Genomic DNA, 22,836 nt, shown 5'->3' on the forward strand with positions numbered 1-22,836 from the left:
ACCGATACCCAAACATTCCAAAAGGTGAGGTTTGTTATGTCTTCATACCGTCTTATCACTAAATTATTTTATCAAAAATAGCATCGAAGAGTAATGATCAAATTACTAACAGAAATACAATTTCTCATTTTGATAAAGCGGTATTCAGGACCTGGGCAGGGTCAGAGGACAAGGGTCAGAGTTCAGGTGGTGTGTAGACGCGTGTTGCTGAGTTCGTGTGGATCGTTTTTTCAAAGATGCCGAACGCAAAAGGGAAAAACAGAAGGAAGAAGTTCAATTATAATATCAATCGGAAAAGACTCAAACGGAGGATGCAGAAGAAAGAAAATCCGCGGATCGAGTGGTGAGTGTAGGAGAGGCTTCTCCTCCCACAGAAACCCTGTCAGTGGCTCCTTCAATCACTCTGATTCTAAAATGGACGGTGATAGTTTATGAAGAATTATCACCGGGCGTTGGTTTCATTTTATTGAGCTTTTACCGCTTGGTTTTTTTTTGTTTTGTGTGTTGAGTAGCCGCCTGTTTCTCTCAGTGAACTGGTGTCACGTTGTTAGTGGCGCCATGTTTGAATCAGGTGGTACAGAAGAGTAGGGCATTTTCCAGTGAGTGAGAGATGGATTTTTAATCAGCAAGATAATCGAGAATTCTGGGGTAAAGGCAGGGAAGTGGAGTTGAGGACTGTCCGATCAGCCATGATCTTAGAGAAGGGCAAAACAGATACGATCGGCCGAATGGTCTACTTCTGCTCGTACAGCTCCTGATCTAAACTTGTTCATGGCCTGGACGCGTTGCTGACTAGACAACCCTTTATTGTCCGTACCTGATTGCCCAGAGTGCAGTTAAGAGGTATCCACAGTGCTGTGGGTCTGGAGTCAAAAGAAGCCTAGACTTGTTATGTACAAATTTACATTCCTAAACGACTTTCCTGAACCAGCGAATCTCTCGTATCCTAACCATTATTGAGAAGGCATTGAGCATTTAATAAAAGGATTAAAGGAATATGTACACTATATGGGGTTGGGTAAAAGGAATGCAGGAGAAAGTGAGGTCTGCAGATGCTGGAGATCAGAGCTGAAAATGTGTTGCTGGAAAAGCGCAGCAGGTCAGGCAGCATCCAGGGAACAGGAGAATCGACGTTTCTCCTGTTCCCTGGATGCTGCCTGACCTGCTGCGCTTTTCCAGCAACACATTTTCAGCGCTAAAAGGAATGCAGGACATGTAAACACTGTTACATGAGTTCATGTCAGCCATAAACAAATGTTCTGCAAATGATATCTAAAATAGATTAGCTGACCATTAGTTTCGTTTTTTTTGAACAATATGTTTACACCACTGTGAACCAATTAGAGGTGAGACAGTACTTGTGGCAGGGCCTGCAGCAAAAAAGATCAGGACTCATACACTTAATGGTAAGGTCCTAGGGAGTGTTGCTGAAAAAAGAGATCTTGGAGTGCAGGTTCATAGCTCCTTGAAAGTGGAGTCGCAGGTAGATAGGATAGTGAAGAAGGCGTTTGGTATGCTATCCTTTATTGGTCAGAGTATTGAGTACAGGAGTTGGGAGGTCATGTTGCAGCTGTACAGGACATTGGTTAGGCCACTGTTGGAATATTGCGTGCAATTCTGGTCTTCCTATCGGAAAGATGTTGTGAAACTTGAAAGGATTCAGAAAAGATTTACAAGGATGTTGCCAGGGTTGGAGGATCTGAGCTACAAGGAGAGGCTGAACAGGCTGGGGCTATTTTCCTTGCAGCGTCAGAGGCTGAGGGGTGATCTTTATAGAGGTTTACAAAATTGAAGGGCATGGATAGGGTAAATAGGCAAAGTCTTTTCCCTGGGGTCGGGGAGTCCAGAATTAGAACTAGAACTAGGAAGGAGGTCAAGGTGAGGGTGATAGGCCAGAGTGGGGTGGGGGCGGAGAGGTCAGGAAGAAGATTGCAGGTTAGGAAGGCGCTGCTGAGTTCGAGGGATTTGACTGAGACAACGTGGGGGGAGGGGAAATAAGGAAACTGGAGAAATCCCTTGTGGTTGGAGGGTTCCTAGGCGGAAGATGAGGCGCTCTTCCTCCAACCGTCGTGTTGCTATGGTCTGGTGATGGAGGAGTCCAAGGACCTGTATGTCCTTGGTGGAGTGGGAGGGGGAGTTGAAGTGTTGAGCCACGGGGTGGTTGGGTTGGTTGGTCCGGGTGTCCCAGAGGTGTTCTCTGAAACGTACCGCAAGTAGGCGGCCTGTCGCCCCAATATTGAGGAGGCCACATCGGGTGCAGCGGATGCAATAGATGATGTGTGTGGAGGTGCAGGTGAATTTGTGGCGGATATGGAAGTATCCCTTGGGGCCTTGGAGGGAAGTAAGGGGGGAGATGTTGCAGTTGCAGGAGAAGGTGCCGGGAGTGGAGGTTGGGTTGGTGGGGGGGTGTGGACCTGACGAGGGAGTCACGGAGGGAGTGGTCTTTTTGGAATGCTGATAGGGGAGGGGAGGGAAATATATCCCTGGTGGTGGGGTCCGTTTGGAGGTGGCGGAAATGACGGCGGATGATACGCTGTACATGGAGGTTGGTGGGGTGGTAGGTGAGGACCAGTGGGGTTCTGTCCTGGTGGCGGTTGGAGGGGTGGGGCTCAAGGACAGAGGAGCGGGAAGTGGAAGAGATGCGGTGGAGGGCATCGTCGACCATGTCTGGGAGGACCAGTTCCAAATCCGTACAACCCAGATTGCCTCCTTCTTCAAGTCTCCCATCCACCGCCTCCAACCTCATAGTCCCACAACCCCGCACCGCCCATTTCTACCTCCTGCCCAAAATCCACAAACCTGACTGCCCCGGCCGACCCATTGTCTCAGCCTGCTCCTGCCCCACCGAACTCACCTCTGCATACCTCGACACGGTCCTGTCCCCCTTATTCCAAGAACTCCCCACCTACGTTCGGGACACCACCCATGCCCCCCACCTCCTCCATGATTTTCCCTTCCCCGGTCCCCAATACCTTATCTTCACCATGGACATCCAGTCCCTGTACACCTCTATCCCCCATCACGAAGGACTCAAAGCCCTCCGCTTCTTCCTTTCCCGCCGTACCAACCAATACCCTTCCACTAACGCCCTCCTTCGACTGACTGAACTGGTCCTCACCCTGAACAACTTCTCTTTCCAATCCTCCCACTTCCTCCAAACCAAAGGAGTAGCCATGGGCACCCGCATGGGCCCCATCTATGCTTGCCTCTTCGTAGGATATGTGGAACAGTCCATCTTCCGCAGCTACACTGGCACCACCCCCCACCTTTTCCTCCGCTACATCGATGACTATATCGGCGCTGCCTCGTGCTCCCACGAGGAGGTTGAACAGTTCATCCACTTTACCAACACCTTTCACCCTGACCTCAAATTCACCTGGACCATCTCAGACTCCTCTCTCCTCTTCCTAGACCTTTCCATTTCTATCTCGGGCGACCGAATCAACATGGACATTTACTATAAACCGACCGACTCCCACAGCTACCTAGACTACACCTCCTCCCACCCTGCCCCCTGTAAAAACGCCATCCCATATTCCCAATTCCTTCGTCTCCGCCACATCTGCTCCCAGGAGGACCAGTTCCAAATCCGTACAACCCAGATGGCCTCCTTCTTCAAGGACCATAATTTCCCCCCAGACATGGTCGACGATGCCCTCCACCGCATCTCGTCCACTTCCCGCTCCTCCGCCCTTGAGCCCCACCCCTCCAACCGCCACCAGGACAGAACCCCACTGGTCCTCACCTACCACCCCACCAACCTCCATGTACAGCGTATCATCCGCCGTCATTTCCGCCACCTCCAAACGGACCCCACCACCAGGGATATATTTCCCTCCCCTATCAGCGTTCTGAAAAGACCACTCCCTCTGTGACTCCCTCGTCAGGTCCACACCCCCCCCCTCACCAACCCAACCTCCACTCCCGGCACCTTCCCCTGCAACTGCAAGAAATGCAAAACTTGCGCCCACACCTCCCCCCTTGCTTCCCTCCAAGGCCCCAAGGGATACTTCCATATCCGCCACAAATTCACCTGCACCTCCACACACATCATCTATTGCATCCGCTGCACCCGATGTGGCCTCCTCTAAAATGGGGAGACAGGCCGCCTACTTGCGGTACGTTTCAGAGAACACCTCTGGGACACCCGGACCAACCAACCCAACCACCCCGTAGCCCAACACTTTAACTCCCCCTCCCACTCCACCAAGGACATGCCGGTCCTTGGACTCCTCCATTGCCAGACCATAGCAACACGACGGTTGGAGGAAGAGCGCTTCATCTTCTGCCTAGGAACCCTCCAACCACAAGGGATGAACTCAGATTTCTCCAGTTTCTTCATTTCCCCTCCCCCCACCTTGTCTCAGTCAAATCCCTCTAACTCAGCACCGCCTTCCTAACCTGCAATCTTCTTCCTGACCTCTCTGCCCCCACCCCACTCCGGCCTATCACCCTCACCTTGACCTCCTTCCACCTATCGTATTTCTAACGCCCCTCCCCCAAGTCCCTCCTCCCTACCTTTTATCTTAGCCTGCTGGACACACTTTCCTCATTCCTGAAGAAGGGCTTCTGCCCGAAACGTCGATTCTCCTGTTCCCTGGATGCTGCCTGACCTGCTGCGCTTTTCCAGCAACACATTTTCAGCAATCACCTTTAGCATCTTGTATAGCTCAGTTAAAGACAGATGTTGTGGGGCAGATATTGTAAGGAAAGAAATGATTAGATAGTTGAGCATGAAGTTAATTTGCTCCTGTAACTGGCCATATAAACGTCTGTACTTTCTGGTGCTGTACTTTCCTGCCAAGATTAATGAAATATTGTTCACTCTTAGAAATATTGTAGGTTACCCTGTTGTGATGTTAATTTGCAATAGTCACAAAATTATTGTTGGAATGCCCTAGATAGCATTTTTTTGTGACAAGTTATACAAATGTATCTGTTTAATAACTGAAGAAAGTGTTTAATTCAAGTTTTCTTTTTAAGTGCACTGATAAGAAAAGCATGGGACAACAAGAGATCAGTTGCTCAGAATATGGCTGACATGGGTATAGCATCCGACCCAAACCGTGCCATTCCCATTAAGAAGAACAAGGTGTGTACAACTGTGATTTTGCTTAAAAACTAAGGACAATAAGACCATGAAATATAATAGCCTGAATGGCCAAATTTTGTTATCATATCTGCTCTGCTAAATATCTACCCCAGTTGCTTAATCTGTCTAATATAGCAATTTATTATTACGTGTATTTATGAATATAGTATCTATCCCTCTGCAGACTCTTGTCATCCTAGGCACTTGCCTTCTCGCCTATTTCTGTGTTATCTGCAAACTTGGCAATAACACGTTCACTTTCTTTAACCAAGTCATTAATATATATTGTAAATAAGTGTGGCCACTTAGCTAGTTACAAGTTGCCAGAAGGATTACCGCTGAAAATGCCCCTCATGCCAACTCTGTCTGTTATTCGTTAGACAGTCCTCTATCCATGCTGATATACTACCTCTAATACCATGGGCTCTTATCTAATTAAGTAACCTAAGGTGAAACCTCATCAAATACCTTCTGGAAATCCAAATTTATTATATTCAGTGACTGTCCTTTATCTATCTTGCTTATTACCATCGCAAAGAACTTTTAATTCGTCAAACATGATTTCTTTTTTGTGAAGGCATTCTGACACTGCTTGATAATACAACGTATTTCTAATTGCTCTGCTATTACATCTTTTCATTATGACATGGAGACAGACAGCTAAACCACACCAGTCTTTCTACCTCTATATTTGTAACACGGTAAAATTAGAACTTTCACATATCCTCAGAATTGACGTCGCCCGATTCCTAATCAGCCTTATTTAAATAACCTATTTGATACTTTGCAAATAAACAACACCAGACACTGGTTTGTATTAAACAAAAGACTTAGCAATTTATTAACAATATAGTAACTTTAGTAAAATTAAACAACAAAGTAATCTAATTTGTCTAAGCTAAAGTCCAAAAACCTTTTATCTTTTGTGTGAATGGTGCTTAAAATGGACAGTCAAACAATAACAGTTACGGGATAAAATAAAAGAAAATAACAAGACTGCCAAGATTACTTAAATGGTTTTCGCTATGCATTGTTCCATAGGTACTGATGATGGTTTCTTGTTTATTTTTCTGAAGATGTAGATCAGGGTCACCTTTTACAGTTTATTCAAATAAATATAATACAGTACTTGAAACTTAATTTTCTACTCTCTTTGCTTCCAAAAGCTGCTAATGAGAATTTAAGCAGGGTGCTATCGAATCTCATTGCTGTAGATTTCTTTTCCCTGAAGTTACAAAACCCAGAAGTCCAAAGCCCAATTCAAACTCTGACCACTCCCTGACAGGCTGACAGACTCCTCCAAGAGGTCCTCATTAACATTGAACAAACCTTGCATTGAACATCTACCATCTCTATCACAGTGAGATCTTTTCTAGAACCAAATGTACTGACCTCATTACGAGCCACACTCTGCTATCTATTTAAACATAATATTGTTCCCTGGCGATGGTGTCTGCAGAATCTTTTATCAGGAATCAATCTGAAAATAATTTGCAAGCCTGGCCTCTCAAACAAAAGCTTGCTTAGCCTACTTTCTTTTTAACACAAGCTGTTACCAACAATCCTCAGTTCTCAGCTCCAAACCAAAATTGATAAAAGAATAAAACAAAATAAATGAAAAATCAACGAGGGCTCTAACATACCTCCACGCTCAATCCATGCATTGTTTTTTGGAAAATAAAGGAATTCCATGACTAGGTCAATAACACTACACACGGATGAAAAAAAAACACCATTTCGACTGGGACAACACATCTATCCTGGGACAGGCTAAGCAAAGACATGCCAGAGAATTCCTAGAGGCCTGGCACTCCAACCACAACGCCATAAAAAACACCTAGATCTAGATCTAGGAAATGACATCACCACAAACCCCAGGAACCCCATCCAGGACAAACATATAAGTAGAAAGCAGGAGACAACAGCTTTGCTTCACTTGGAGGTCACCACTGATGATGTTACCTCGCCAGGTAATGAAAAGTCTGATTATCAAACCTACAGCTCAGCTGGCAAACCTACACCCTAAAGGTCAATAACATTTAAATATCAAACAAAACACACAACGCTTAGTCTTCCTCCCATCAGAATCTTAATTGCTATTCAACTTCCTTCATCAAACCCTCAAATTTACAATAGTTTCTATTCAGGATATGGCATCAGCAGTTGCATTTTCTTTCCTAGAAATACATATAGATTGTATATTAAAAGGCTGCATATATGAACTCCAGCTGAACAATCCTGGAGTCTTACATTTTATAATTTTTAAATTTATCAATAAAAGTCAATTATAAACACCACAGTTTCGAAGTTGCCATGTAGAATGTAAACATCAGTATTTAAAGAGCTATTATCACAGTCAGTGCTTCCGTTAGAATGCCACCTCCAAAATTGGTTCAATTTTTTTTTTTGAAAAATAATCTGTGGGCTTGTCCATTCCAACCTGGAAGAGAAATGCTTCATTCCTAAATGGCTAGCATCTGCTGCTAAAATTAAATTATTTGTCAGAATCAGGTACAGTTAACACAGGTTCACTCTTTAAATTGGTTTTAGCTTTTCAAAACTTTCTGGTGTTCTGTAGACCATAAGATCTTACATTTGTTTTTAAAGCAAATTAGTCAAAGGTTTAGCTATTGTACTAAAATTCAGTATGGATTTTGATAAAATCTGCACATTCCCAAGAACCTTATAATCTTCACTTTTATTTTAGTGGTGGGAAAGTCAATTAAAGATTTTATTTTTGCTGTTTTGGGTGACACCTGCCTTTGATCTACAACGTGTCTTAAGTATGTCACCTTGGCTTTTACAAATTCACTTTTTGTGAGATTTAACACCGTCCCTGCTAACTGTAATTGTGTAAACAAGTTTTCTAACCATTCCATATGTTCCTTCCATGTGGTATTACATACTATGATGTCATCCAAGTAAACTGCACAATGAAGTACTTCATCCACAACAAGCTTCCATAATTTTTGAAATCTGGCTGGGGCATTCTTAAATACAAATGGCATAATCTGACATTGTGCAATCCCTAGGTGTGACAAATGCGGTCATTTTATTAGCTGTCTCCAACAGTACTTACCATTATCCTTTTAACAAATCAATTTTACATAAGGATGGTGGAATACAAACCCTATCAATGCAATCTTCTAGTCTGCGAATAGGGTATGAAACCATCTTTGTGACTGCACTCACTTTCTTGCAGTTTACATACAATGTCATTGAACCTTCTGGTTTAGAAATCAGTGTTACAGGAGAACTTCAACTAGTCTGGCTTGGTTCAATCAATTGATTCTCCACCATGTATTAATTTCCTCTAACTTTTTTTGGGTTTTTCTGTCTTTAACTGATATGGGTTTTGTTTTATTGTGTATGAATTACCTCCATTAATGTTAAGTTCAGTAAATGTGGTACATCCAAGTATATTTTTAGCACACATAGTTATATTTTCTGAGCAACCTCACTATGTCGCTCTGTCTTTCTCCAGATATGAAAATACAGTGATTAAATTCTCTAATGTTTCCAAACTTGGTAATCTATTAGTAGGAAGTTTGTAATTGCCTTTTTCTCCTTGGCTGACAATCTTGCTTTACATCCGCCTCTCCAACATTTCAGTACTTGACACAACTGTACATTCTTATTTTCTCTACAATAGCTAGGTGATACCACTATCTGATGCACAATCAACCATTCCTCATCTGTGAGTGCAGCTCTACTTCTTCATTAGCACTTTATCCTTAAGATAGGAACCTCTTCACCTTCTACCTTAGTCGAGCCTGACTGTTAATTATATAATTGAGGATCTGTTTTTTGTGCTGTAATTAGAGACATCATACCAAACACTCCATCTGGTTTATCTTCACTTTTTAGGAAGGTTTCAGCTATCCTTTTACTTGCTTATGGTGTCACATCAACCCTTATTCACAGAATTTCTTTAACCATTGCCCTGGTTACTACACGTGAAAGTAAGATATCAGGAACCTGTTCCTGCAGTTGTTCTGGTTCTTGTACCTCCTTTGGATATTCTGTAATTATGAATGAAGCTACTACCCAGAGTGCTGCCAAATCATTACCCAGAAGGAATTCTTTTACTACTCCAAGAACTGCTTCTTCAGATAACAAATTACATTCCAGTTGAAATTTTATATAATGGAACTGGAATATATTTTCCACCAATCTCTTTAACTTAGTTCCCATTGAACTATGTGAAGGGAAAACCTTGTCTTTCTCTAATAAAATTAATTGTGTTGCCCCCTATATCTCTTAGTATGGTTATAGGTTTAGCTACCACACCCGAAGAAAAAGGAGTCGCCTTTTCTTTCAACAAAAATCCTGCATACCTCTTATCTACCTTACACGTTTCTTTATGAATAACTGAATTCACCTCTGGTCTTTTCATTTATAGTTCTAGCTACAGCCTGGTCTGTGGTGTTCCCTTTTCGTGTTCTCTTGACCCTTCTCATTTTACTAACTTCTTTAAGTCCCTCTTCACAATTTCCAAAATTCTGAATACACATAGCTCAACTTATTACAATAAAAACATTTAAACTTCTGAATATCACCTCCACCTCAGCAATTTCCTTCTTAATTTGAAAAGGAGATCTTGGGTATTCCCTCTGTTCATTCTCTATCCTGGCTACCTGCCTTCCCTTCACTTTCTCCCACTTTTTATTCTTATCAAATTTGTGGGGGATGTCAGAAAAAAATTTCATGAATCAGTTCATAATCTCCAGACATTATACCTGCTTGTCTTGTCGTTGCTACTCTTTGGTCTTCTACATGAGTTCTGATTATGAAAGGTAACAAAATTCTAAATTCTTCTAAGAGAATAATTTATCTGAGAGTATTGTAAGTATTCCCAGCCTTTAACACTCTTATCCACTATCAAAATTCTTCCCCAGTGACCAAGAATCAGCAGAACCTTTTGATCAGAAATTAATCTGAAATTAGCTTCTCTGGTCTGTTTTTCTCTTAACACAAGTTGTTACACACAGTCATTTTTATCTGGCAGCTTACAGTTCACAGCTCCAAACCCAGATTGACAAAAGAATAAAATTAAAATAATGTAAAATCAGTGAGGGCTCAAAGCTAATTGATATAAGTAATTTTTTAAACCCTTTCTCTTTATAAATACAGAGGAACCTTGATTATCCGAATGAGATGGGCGGGCACTATTTTTTTCGGATAATTGATTATTCGGATAATCTATTTTATCTTAGGAGAAGCCATAGTGATCTAATGCAGTGCTCTACCAGAGAATTTGTTTAAATCTATAATTTAAACTAGTTTGCCATTTAAATAAACTAATTTTGGCAGTCTGCAAATTACAGGTTAAAATGAGAAGAACTAAACCCTTACAATGAATTCCCAGCATTAAACAAGGTCCCGAACAGCCTCTACGATGGCAAGACCATTTACGGTATCAGTTTCCAGGAACTCAGTCTTGCGATAGAAAGGCGGAAGCCCTGCCTCGTGCATGTGTTTACGTTCTCTTAAATGAACGGCCCGGTAAAGTGCCGGGAACACTTACTTTTGCAAAGGGCCGTGTAACAACCCTTACTTAAAAGGTATTCGGTCGCTGATGCTTGAGCTGCTTGTGTTTCTTTGTTTTTGCCAGTGTTTTCACATATTCTTAAGTACAGTTAAATTAAATACACTTACCTCTTTGATGTAACATTTTTACGGGACCTTGAAATCCTCTTCGAATAGTCTGATATTCAGATAATTGAGGTTACTCTGTAAAGGTATTGCATTAGCAGTTTTCCAATCCTCTGGGACTTTTCCAGAATATAAGGGTTTTTGGAAGACTACTGCCAGTGATACAGTATTTCAGTAACTACTTCTTTGAATATCCGACAATGCTCGGAGGACGTATTGACCTTTAGCCTGATTTAGTTTTCATTGTACCATTGCTCTGATGATAGTTATTGTATTTATTTTTCTTCCCCCTTTTTACCTCTTGATTATTTCATTAATTTTGGAGTGCTATTAGCATCTTCTACTGTGAAGATTGATGCAAAATGCTAATTTAAGTCTTCTACCATTTCCTGGTTCTCCCATTATTGTTTCCTCAGACTCATTCTGTAAGAGGCATGTGTCTACTTTGGCCTGTCTCTCTACCTTTTTATACATGTGAACAAGCTCTTGCTATCTTCTCTGACTTAGTTATTCACTGAAATACTCCTGAAATCTTTGTAGTAATCATAAAATGTGGACATCACTTCATGATGTCCTGACTGCGTAATCTACATAGTGATTTATTACTTGTCCCTAAAATGAAGAAAATCTTCTGAGCTCAGTCTCATGCTTATGTTGCTAATTTTTGAATGCCTGACACGTAGGGGATTGGCTAATTCACAATGCAGAATGACACCAACAATGCAGGATTAATTTTTGTTCTGTCCGATGTCACGAAGAGGCTTTACCTACTCAACCTCTTCCCTTGTCAGAGGCACGGTGACTGAGGCTAAACCCACCAACAGTTATCTTCTCTCTAAAGAAACCAATTTTGGTCCTCTGGGACAACGGTGATTTACAATTGCCATTGCATAAAGGCTGGGTATAAAATGGGAATACCGCTGCAAAACTAGAGGAGATTGTGAGAGACCTGTTTTAAAGGGTCAGTAAAAGGTTGAAGATCAGCCTAGTCCAGGCTTTGGTAGCTGTTTGTTGAAGATGTAATGGAAGTACTTAAGGTCAGTTATTACACTTTCCTCAAACTAAATACTATTTTTCCTTGGTAACCCAGTGAAATGGCTGTAATACAGGTAAAGAGGCAGCAGGTTCACGGGGGATCTAGGCCTTTCTGCTGTGAACATTTTATGTTGAATAAATTTATGATGTTGGTATGAAAGCAGCTAGGGAAATGTAGATCAGACATTAAACAGTGGTAGGCCCGATCTTCAGTTTTTATTTCTTTGAAGCTATCTTCTCAGCATTTTGAGGGGAAAAGTCTAGCTTTGGTTTCTCCTAAAAGATGATAGGTAGATGATTAAGCTAGTTTCTCTCATTTGTACTCCCAACAACTCAGCCATATTGTTGAATGTATTGCAAAATGAGAACACTTTCTTTAACCAGTTTCTCCGCTTCATGAGGACAGTTATACCAGCTCTACTTAAAGGTAATGTAAATATACTACTTTCCATGGGCTTCAGTGATTGTTGGTTGGTTCATGAGTCACTTTATTTTTTTAAAAAAATAACTGCTTCTAATGATATCCCGTCCCAAGTAAACAGATTTGTGGATAATTAAACATTTTTTTAAAATTCCCCAAGCTAGTTCATATCCGTGCACATGGAAGATTTGTTCTCTTCCTTTGCCAATCCCTTTATTTATGATCTTTCTCCAAATCGGTGTGGAGCATTGGTTGTCTGAAACTGGACTGTGGCTTTAACGGGCTTGTACATGTTATGAGTGCTGAAAATTTATCAATAAGTCTTATTAAAAATCTTGTCTTTAATGTAGTTCTGAGGAAATGTCATTCTAGGTGCAGCTAGACAGACTTGCTTTTTGATTTTTTTAAATGTGATCCACTGTTAATGTTGACTTGGTTTAATTGCAAATGCACCTGCCTCTGGATTGATTGCAAGTACTGAAGTAAAACTTCAGTCTGCTTTTCCTGTTGTCGAGGAATTGCTTGTTTGTAAGAAATGTTGGTCTGCCAGTAAGACTTCAAATCAGGCCTCCACCTCCAGTTCAGGTGACTGTTCAAGAAACCTGAGAATTCCTTTGACTGATCCAAAAGTTTTAAATGAGCAAACATTATCCAAAACAAGTAACTAGTCATTCATGTCATTCCTTTTTGTGGATATTTTTGTCTGCAAATTAGCTGTGACTTTCACCTATATTAATATTGTTTAACTTGTTCCCAATAATTTGAAATCTTGTGCTTACAAGTACTAGTTTGTCTAGTTTGTGAATCTGCATTATAATGACAAAGTGTACAAATTATTCTTAGTTGCCTCTGTTTAATTTGTTTTACAGCAACATAAAATGGAAACTGCCTCAATAAATGCGAAGCCAGTTGTTATTAAGCCATATGTTATCAATGGTTTGTATCTAATTTTTCATTTTAGATATTCTTATTAGTACTAACATATAGAGTCAGAGATGTGAAACATACCCTTCAGTCCAACTCATCCATGCTGACCAACTATCCAAATCTAAACTAGTCCCATTTACCAGCAATTGGCCCATATCTGTGTAAACCCTTCCTATTCATTTTCCCATCCAGATGCCTTTTAAATGTTGTAATTTTACCAGCATCCACCATTCCCTCTGGCAGCTCATTCCATACATGCACCACCCTCTGTGTGGAAAACGTTGCCCCTTGGGTCCCTTTTAAATTTTTTCCCTCTCTCCCAAAACCAACACCCTCTCTACTTCTAGACTCCCCCACCCCAGGGAAAAGACCTTGTCTATTTACCTGATCATGCCCATCACGATTTTGTAAAATCTTTATAAGGTCACCCCTCAACCTCTGACGCTGCAGGGAAAACAGCCTCCGGTATAGCTCAAACCGTCTACCCTGGCAACATGCTTGTAAGTCTTTTCTGAACCCTTTCAAGTTTCACAACATTTTTCTGATGATGGAGGGAGACCAGAATTGCACACAATATTCCAAAAGTGGCCTAACCAATGTCCTGTACAGCTGCAACATGACCTCCTAACTCCAAAACATGTTCTGACCAATAAAGGAAAGTACACCATACTTCACTATCCTATCTATCTGCAACTCCACTTTCAAGGAACTATGAACCTGTACTCTAGGGTCTCTTTGTTTAGCAATACTCCCCAGGACCTTACCATTAAGTATATAAGTCTAGCTCTGATTTGCCTCTCCAAAATGCAGCACCTCACACTTATCTAAATTAAATTCCATGTGCCGCTCCTCAGTCATTGGCCCACTCTGAGGTAATCTTCTTCGCTGTCCACTACACCTCCAAAGTTGGTGTCATCTGCAAACTTACTAACTATAGCCCCTTTGTTCACATTCAAATAATTTACATAAATGATGAAAAGCAGTGGACTCAGCACCGATCCTTGTGGCACACCACTGGTCACAGGGTTCCAATCTGAAAAGCAACCCTCCACCACCTCCCTTTGTCTTTGACGTTTGAGCTAGTTCTCCCTGTATTCCATAAAATCTAACCTTGCTAACCAGTCTACCATGAGGAACCTTGTCAAATGCCTTACTGAAGTCCCTATGACAACCACCTGCTGAAGGAGCAGCACTCTGAAAACTAGTGCTTCCAAGTAAATCTGTTGGACTATAACTTGGTGTTATGTAATTTTTAACTTTGAAGTCCCTATAGATCACTTTCACTGCTCTGCCAGCATCAATCCTCTTCATTATTTCTTCAAAAAACTCAAATCAAGTTTGAGACATGATTTCCAACACACAAAGCCATGTTGACTATCCCTAAACAGTCTCTGCCTTTCCAAGTACACGTAAATCCTGTCCCTCAGGATTCCCTCCAACAACTTTTACATCACCATTGTCAGGCTCACCGGTTTATAGTTCCCTGACTTTTTCTTACCACTTTTCTTAAATTGCGGCAACACGTTAGACAACCTCCAGTCTTCTGGCACCTCATCTGTGATTATCGATGATACACATATCTCAGCAAAAGGCCAACAATCACTGCCCTAGCTTCCCACAGAATTCTAGGGTACACCTGATCAGGCCCTGAGGTTTACCACCTATATGCAATTTACGACATCCAGAACCACCACCTCTGTATTATGGATATTTTTCAAAATGTCACCATCTATTTCTCCACATTTTACGTCTTCCACGTCCTTCTCCACAGTAAACACTGATGCAAAGTACTCATTTAGTATCTCCCCCATCTCCTTTGGTTCCACACAGAGGCTGCCTTGCTGATCTTTGAGGGTCCCTGTTCTCTCCCTAGTTTACCCTTTTGTCCTTTGTAAAAACATTTGGATTCTCCTTAACTCTATTTGCGAAAGCTATCTCCTGTCCCCTTTTGCCCTCCTGATTTCCCTCTTAAGTATACTCCTGTTGCCTTTATACACGAAGGATTCACTCAATCTCTGCTGTCTACATCTGACATATGTTTCCTTCTTTTTCTTAACCAAATTACCTTAATGGGAATATATTGTCTTTGGACTTTTGTTATCTCATTTTTGAAGGCTTCCCATTTTCCAGCCGTCCCTTTGCCTGCAAACATCTACCTGCAATCAACTTTTAAAAGTTCTTGCCTAATACTGTCAAAATTGACCTTCCTCCAATTTGGAACTTCAACTTTTAGATCCGGTCTATCCTTTTCCATCACTATTTTAAAACTAACAGAATTATAGTCGCTGGCCCCTAAGTAACTCCCCCCACTGACATCTCCGTCACCTGCCCTGCCTTATTTCCCATGAGTAAATCAAGTTTTGCACCTTTCCCTGGTAAGTACATCCATAAAATGAATCAGAAAATTTTCTTGCACACACTTAACAAGTTCCCCTCCGTCTAAACCCGTAATACCATACCAATCCCAGTCGATGTTTGGAAAGATAACATCTCTTACGTCGCCATCCGATTATTCTTACAGATAATTGAGAAACAAATTTGTAAGGAGATCTCAATTTCCTGCTGACTATTAGGGGGTCTATAATACAATCCCAATAAGGTGATCATCCCTTTCTTATTTTTCAGTTTCACCCAAACAACTTCCCTGGATATATTCCCAGGAATATCTTCCCTAAATACAGCCATAATGCTATCCCTTATCAAAAATGTCATTCCCCTCCTCTTTCGCTCCCACTTTCTGTTCTTCCTATTGCATTTTTATTCTGGAACCTAATGCTGCCAGTCCTGTCCGTCCGTGGTTGAGACACGTCTCTGTAATTGCGATCGTATCCCAGTCCCATGTTCCTAACCATGCGCTGAGTTTATCTGCCTTCCCTGTGAGGTCTCTGGCATTGAAATAAATGCAGTTTCTTATTTTAAAAGAATTACAACAGTCTGGAAACAGGCCATTTGGCCCAACAAGTCCACACTGACACTCTGAAGAGTAACCCACCCAAACCTATTCTCCTACTACTCTGCATTTTTTGCTGAGAAATGCACCTAACCTACACACTCCTGAACACTATGAACCATTTTTTAGCATGGCGAATCCACCTAACCTGCACATCGTTGGACTGTGGGAGGAAACCGGAGCACCTAGAGGAAACCCACGCAGACAGGGGAGAATGTGCAAACTCTTCACAGCCAGTCCTACCTTGTTCTCTGCTTTGTTTCTGATAGCCCTGACTGTATGACCTGCTCGTTTTCCCAACTGTGCCAGTCGATGATTAATCTCTTTCCTGTTATGACATGGAGGTGAATCCCTCTATTACGTGAAACCAAACACCTAGAAAATTCTCCTCGCCTCGTAATCTCTAACATTAAACAGCTATTCACAATTCTAAGCTCCCTTTCTCTTAACTGCTTCTAATCTACCTCCAAATGTATAACAATATACTGTTCCAATGAGACACTTAGTAAAATTACATCAACTTTATTCAGCTGTCATCTTCTGTGTCTTTCTTCCAGCTGAAGATCTCCCTGGGTTGTCTTTGTGCTTTTTACTGCAAGTATGTTTCAAATGAAAAGGTACCTTTGGTAGAGAGTGTTTTCATAATTTCTTGGAGAGCAAGATATTAGATCTCCAGGCTTTTCTGTCTCGATGGCATTTGCTCTCTATCCAATTTTCAAAATGTCAGCATTTTAAAACCTCAATATCAGATCGTCACGATGGTTTGATGTTGGCAAAATTCAATTGGGTTTTAGTACCCTGGGGCATAATTTAAGCTTGATTGGTCAAATTATTGTCAAAACAGCAACCAAAACTCAGGTATCCCTTTCACAGACAAATGTTACATAATTTCAATTTTCCAGTAAACTCTAGTCATCTCACAGGTGTTTATAATCTCTCACTTCAGAACAGCATTCTCTCTGTCTTATAGGTACAATTCATGCTTTCAACTTCATAACATTCCTCATTATCTCCCATCTACTTGACTGTATCTGCAGCTTTTCTCTTCCTAAAACTGCAATCCATCGCACCCCTTAGGTCTTATAAATTCCTTATTGCTTCTAACCTCCACTCCAATTGATCCATACGATCTGATTGGATTCATAATTAAAGACACTTCCTGCAGACATAATAATCAGTAACATGAAAACACTCCTTAAACTTGCATATCCAACAGGAAGAGCACTTGGTTTTACTAAAGGACATCTTTCCTCCTTCTCAATCTACAAACCCAGAAAATAGCAGCATCTTAATGCTCTGAAAAAAAAGTAATCCAGGCTAACTTAGTACTTATGGTTTATATTTCTAAAATTTACTGAAGAGACAGATCTTAATAAAACATAGTCAAGAAAGGACCACTCTACTCCCTCTTGTACATTTACAGCAAGGTTACACTTACCAGCTCCTGTGCTGTGTGCTCTCCCACGCAGATTCCTCCAAGGTCAGCTGTGAATTTTACTAAGCTAAAAATCTCACAACCATCAGGTTATAGTCCAACAGGTTTAATTGGAAACACTGGCTTTCAGAGCGCTGCTCCTTCATCAGGTGAAAGCTAGTGCTTCCAATTAAACCTGTTGGACTATAACCTGGTGTTGTGTGATTTTAACTTTGTACACCCCAGTCCAACACCGGCATCTCCAAGTCGTGAATTTTACTGTTTGTTAACTTTTCCTAGACGCAGTCCAATGTCCAGAGATACTTGAACTCAAAACAGCAAAGGGAGTAACTATGCAAATTCACTGCATAGGTTTATTTCTCTGACCATGTGGTCTGTCTGTCTTCCTCCTTTTTTAAAGTGCCATTGTTTTGATCTTTTCCCCCAAAGTTCCAAAATAATACAACAGCATATAAAACAGTAATTGCTGGTCCTGGAATTCGAGGAAATCACCTCCAACACCTAAAATAACCAAAAAAAGAAGCAGCTCTTACAGCCGCAATTTATTTTCCTGTCCGCCATCTTGGAGATGGTCATTACCCAGAACACTATCTACACTTTTTTCTGTATTTCTTTACTTTAGCAATGTTGATCATTTCATCAGAGAGGTTAGGAACCTTTTAAATATAAACTAGAGGATATAACTAAAAGATGTAAGAACATATTTTTAAGTGATGGAATGTTTAATTAATTCAAATAGTCTAGGTAACAACAAAAGTGATGTTCAAACATGCACATATGGCAATATATTAAATGGTCTTGCTTAATTTTGTGAATTTGAAATTTTGCAAAGTAAAATATAAACAGTTTCTAAACCTTTCCCCATTATAGAGCTTGAAGCAGAAGCAAACATCCCAGAAGTAAAGAATAATACCCTCTCCAGAGAATTAATTGATTATGCTCGGTATATGATTGAGAACTACAAGGACAATTACAAGGTATGAAATATCGATAAAAATAATTTAACACCACTCCACTTTAAAAAGGTGGAGTTCGCAGGATACAAACCTGACCACAAAATATTAAATATAACTCATTGACTCGGACAAAGTGGTGGGATACAGTGTTTCACATATAAGAGAAAACGGTTCCCATGTTTTACAAACTAAATTAAAATTGGAGCTGATATTTTTCAATAGAAAAATTAAATATAGATTAGTCTAAAACTAAAATCCATGCTAGAAGTAGAAAATTAAACAGTTGTTCATAAAAATATGAGAAGATTTGTAGCTCAGGTTGACAAGTGAGCTCACTGAGCTAAAAGATTTGTTTTCAGACATTTCGTCACTATACTAGGTAACATCAGTGGGAGTCTCCAGTGAAGTGCTGGTGGTATGTCCCGCCGCTCTCTATTTATAGGTCTTGGTTTCTTAAGGTAGGTGATGTTATTTCCTGTTCTGTATCCTGATGGAAAGTAGATAGGATCTAAATCGATATGTTTATTGATGGAGTTCTGGTTAGAATGCTATGCCTTTAAGAATTCTAATGCATGTCTTTGTTTCGCCTGTCCTTGAATATGTGTTGTCCCAATCAAAGTAGTGTCCTCCTTTATCTGTATGTATAGAAACTAGTGATAATGGGTCGTGTCTTTTGGTAGCTTGTTGGTGTTCATGTAGCTTGGTGGCAAGTTTCCTACTTGTTTGTCCGATGTGGTGTTTTTACAGTTGTTGCATGGTATCTTGTAAATGGCGTTAGATGCGCTGGTAGATCTAATGGATCCATTAGTTGCTGTTTAAGTGAGTTGGTAGATTTGTGGGCTATTCGGATGCCAAGGGGTCTGAGTAGTTTGGAAGTTATTTCTGGTATGCTTTTCATGTAGGGTAATGTGGCTGTAGTTTTTGGTTGTGTTGTGTCTGGTTGTTTGGATTTGTTTCTGAGGAATCGGCAGTTTCTGTTCGCATTTTGTAGTTCTTGGGTGCTGCAGTGTAGTGTAGCTCGTTGAAATAATGCCTTGATGCAGTTGTCCATAACTTTTGAAACTTCAATATCCATTGTGGGCGGCACGGTGGCACAGTGGTTAGCACTGCTGCCTCATAGCGCCGGAGACCCGGGTTCAATTCCCGCCTCAGGCGACTGACTGTGTGGAGTTTGCACGTTCTCCCCGTGTCTGCGTGGGTTTCCTCCGGGTGCTCCGGTTTCCTCCCACAATCCAAAGATGTGCAGGTCAGGTGAATTGGCTATGCTAAATTGCCCGTAGTGTTAGGTAAGGGGTAAATGTAGGGGTATGGGTGGGTTGCGCTTCAGCGGGTCGGTGTGGACTTGTTGGGCCGAAGGGCCTGTTTCCACACTGTAATGTAATCTAATCTAATTACTATTCATGCACAAGTTTATTATTTTTCATCATGATTTTGTTTTGGTTTGGCAAAAGACCATTACTGGCTAGGCCAACAATTATTGTCTAATTGCCCTGGAGCAGGTGATGGTGAGCTGGTGTCTTGAACTGCTCCAGTCCTTGGGGAGTAGGTAACCCACAATGCTGTTAGGAAGGAAGTTCCAAGATTTTGATCCAGTGACAGTGGAGGAACAGGCATATAGCTGCAAGTCAGAATAAAGTGTGACTTGAAGGGGAGCTTGCAGATGTTGGTGTTCCAATGCATCATCCCATCTTTGTGTAGAGACCACAGGTTTGGAGGACCTTGTCCAAAGACCTCTAAGTTTCTGCAGTGCATCTTGTAGATGGTACATTTTGCTGCTGCTATGCATTGGTATTGAAGGGCATGAATGTTGAAAATGGATTCCAATCCAATCAAGTGGGCTGCTTTTTATTAAACGTTTAACAGTGTTAGTGGGACTGCGCCTATCCAGGCAAAGGAAGAATATTCCTTCACATTCCTGTCTTGTGCTATGGAGGGGAGATACTTGCCATAGAATTCTTAGCTTTTGATCAGATCTTGTAGCAATTTTAATTCATTCATGGGATCTGGGTTTGCTGGTTAGGCTAGCATTTATTGTTCAGCAGGGAGTTAAGAATCAAACAATTGCTGTGGGTATGGAGTCAAATGTGGGCCAGGTCAGGTAAGGACAGCAGATTTTACATCAAACAATAGTGGTGGTGATCACCCTTAGGTTAGCATTTTATTCCAGATTGTTCTTTATTGAATTCAAATTATACCATCTATCATGGGAGGTTTGATCAGGGATAGTCAGCATGGCTTTTATCAGAGAGATGACATGCCTTTAAAAAAAATAATTGAATTTTTCAAGGAGGTGACCAGGTAGTTCAGTTGATGTAGTTTTATTTATTTCAGCAAAATCAAAGTCTAAGTGAAATAAAACCACATGGGATCCAGACTAACTTGGCAAGTTGGATCCAAAATTATCTTAGTGATAAGAGACAGAGTGATAGTCAAAGTCTATTTGTTTAACTTAAGACCAGTGTCCAGTGGTGTACCACAGAAAATTAGTTGCATAGTTGACAGTGAGGAAGTAAGCTTTGAGATACAGGAGGATAAAGATGAATTGGTTAGATGGGCAGATTAATGGCAAATGGAATTTAACCCTGATAAGTGTACAATGATGCATTTTGAAAGGAGTAACAACACAAGGGTATACTCCATTGAATGGCAGGACACTAGAAAGCTCAGAAGAACAGAGGGATTGTGAAGCGCTTGTCCACAGATCCTTGAAGACAGCGAAATAGTTAAGATATTTGGGACACTTTCCTTTTATCAGTCATGACAGATTATAAGATCAAGGACATTATATCAGAGCTGTACAAAACTTTTATTAGGCCACAGCTGAAGTGCATTTCTGGTCACCATACTATTGTAAGGAGAGGATGGATGCAGAGGAGATTAACCAGGATGTTGCCTGGGATGGAACACTTTTAAGTTATGAAGAGAGGCTGGTTAAGCTTGTTACTTTCTTTAGAGCAGGGGATGCTGAAAGGGATTTAATGTATAAGGGGCATGGACAGGCTGGAAAGAAAGTTGTTGTTCCTCTAAGTAGAGATGTCAAAAACAGGGAGTGTGGGAGGAGGTTTGGGTGGGGGGTGTATAAGGCCCGCTAAGATTTGCTTTCCCAACATGCAGCACCTCACATTTATCAGAACTAAACTCCATCTGCCACTTCTCAGCCTATTGGCCCATCTGGTCCAGATCCTGTTGTAATCTGAGGTAACCCTCTTCGCTGTCCACTTCATCTCCAATTTTGGAGTCATCTGCAGACTTACTAACTGTACCTTTTTATGCTCGCATCCAAGTCATTTATGTAAATGACAAAAAGGATGGCAGGAATCTGGAATACACTGCCTGTGAGGGGTAATTACGGCAGGAAATCACATAACTTTGAGCAGTTGAAATGTGACAATATTCCAGGCTATAGGCCAAGTGCTTGAAAGATGTAGGTAGTTATTGACAGTGTAGACTTGATGTGCTAAAATGCCTCCTTTTGTACTGTACTATTCAAATAGATCATGGTTTGGACACTTAATCTTTGATCTATATTGTTAAGTATTCTTTTTACTGATTTACAATGATCGTTTCTTTAAAATTCAAGCCATTGATCATGTGCTTTTCATTTTTCTCTTTTAGGCAATGGCGAGAGATGAGATCAATTATTACCAGGACACACCAAAGCAAATCAGGAGAAAAATTGAATGTTATAAACGTTGGTATCCAGATGAATACAGTGCTTTGGTTGATTCTTTGCAGCTAAAGATGGACACATCTTGAGATGGCATCTTTTTAAAAATTTGGACTGTAGTATTCTGCAAATACCGTCTTGAAAGGAATTTCTTCTGTAATTCAACTCTTGCATACTATTCCACTTGCAAATGAATTATTCATATAACAGAGGGTCAGTACCTATTTGTTAATTTCTATTCCTAGAAGTGAGTGGTGTGGCCTATCAGTTGTCAGTAAAATTACAGATCTACAATTGATTGCTTCAAGGACTGAAGTATGTGTTTAAGTTTGATTCTTTGAGGTTTATAAATGTATTTTGATTTGCAGATATACTATTGTATACAAAACTATAATAAAATATTTTATAACATTGTTGAGTTTTACATGGCATTAGCAGAAGGTTTAACCTTCACATGTGACCTCTACTACCTCTAATCTGTAGTTTATTTCAATATTATTGTAAACTGTCAAGATCAGGCAAAGGGTTGCTGAAATGTATTTCCATTATGGTTTGTCTACCATTAACACTCAAATTGCAAACTTCAAACTAGATGATGTTTAAGGGATGGTCTACAATCAATTTTGTAAAGCTAGAGTATCAAATCAGCTTTGATCCAATATAATTAATTCAATTAGTAGGAGGATCCACTGAGGATC

The 22,836-nt window shown here is 40.8% G+C and overlaps 1 protein-coding gene across 1 annotated transcript; it reads left to right on the forward strand.

The window, feature by feature from the left end:
• Positions 1-161: 161 nt before the first annotated feature.
• nop16 (NOP16 nucleolar protein homolog (yeast)) lies at positions 162-22,552 on the forward strand. Its single transcript, XM_043703753.2, has 5 exons — positions 162-343; positions 4,984-5,092; positions 13,073-13,139; positions 18,386-18,492; positions 22,087-22,552. The coding sequence occupies exons 1-5, from the start codon at positions 237-239 to the stop codon at positions 22,225-22,227; spliced, it is 531 nt and encodes a 176-aa protein (XP_043559688.1). The 5' UTR covers positions 162-236; the 3' UTR covers positions 22,228-22,552.
• Positions 22,553-22,836: the final 284 nt, after the last annotated feature.

The sequence above is a fragment of the Chiloscyllium plagiosum genome, unplaced genomic scaffold (assembly GCF_037043375.1).
Source record: "Chiloscyllium plagiosum isolate Xiang-an unplaced genomic scaffold, Cpla_swu_hap1 HiC_scaffold_16, whole genome shotgun sequence".
Lineage (NCBI taxonomy): Eukaryota > Metazoa > Chordata > Chondrichthyes > Orectolobiformes > Hemiscylliidae > Chiloscyllium > Chiloscyllium plagiosum.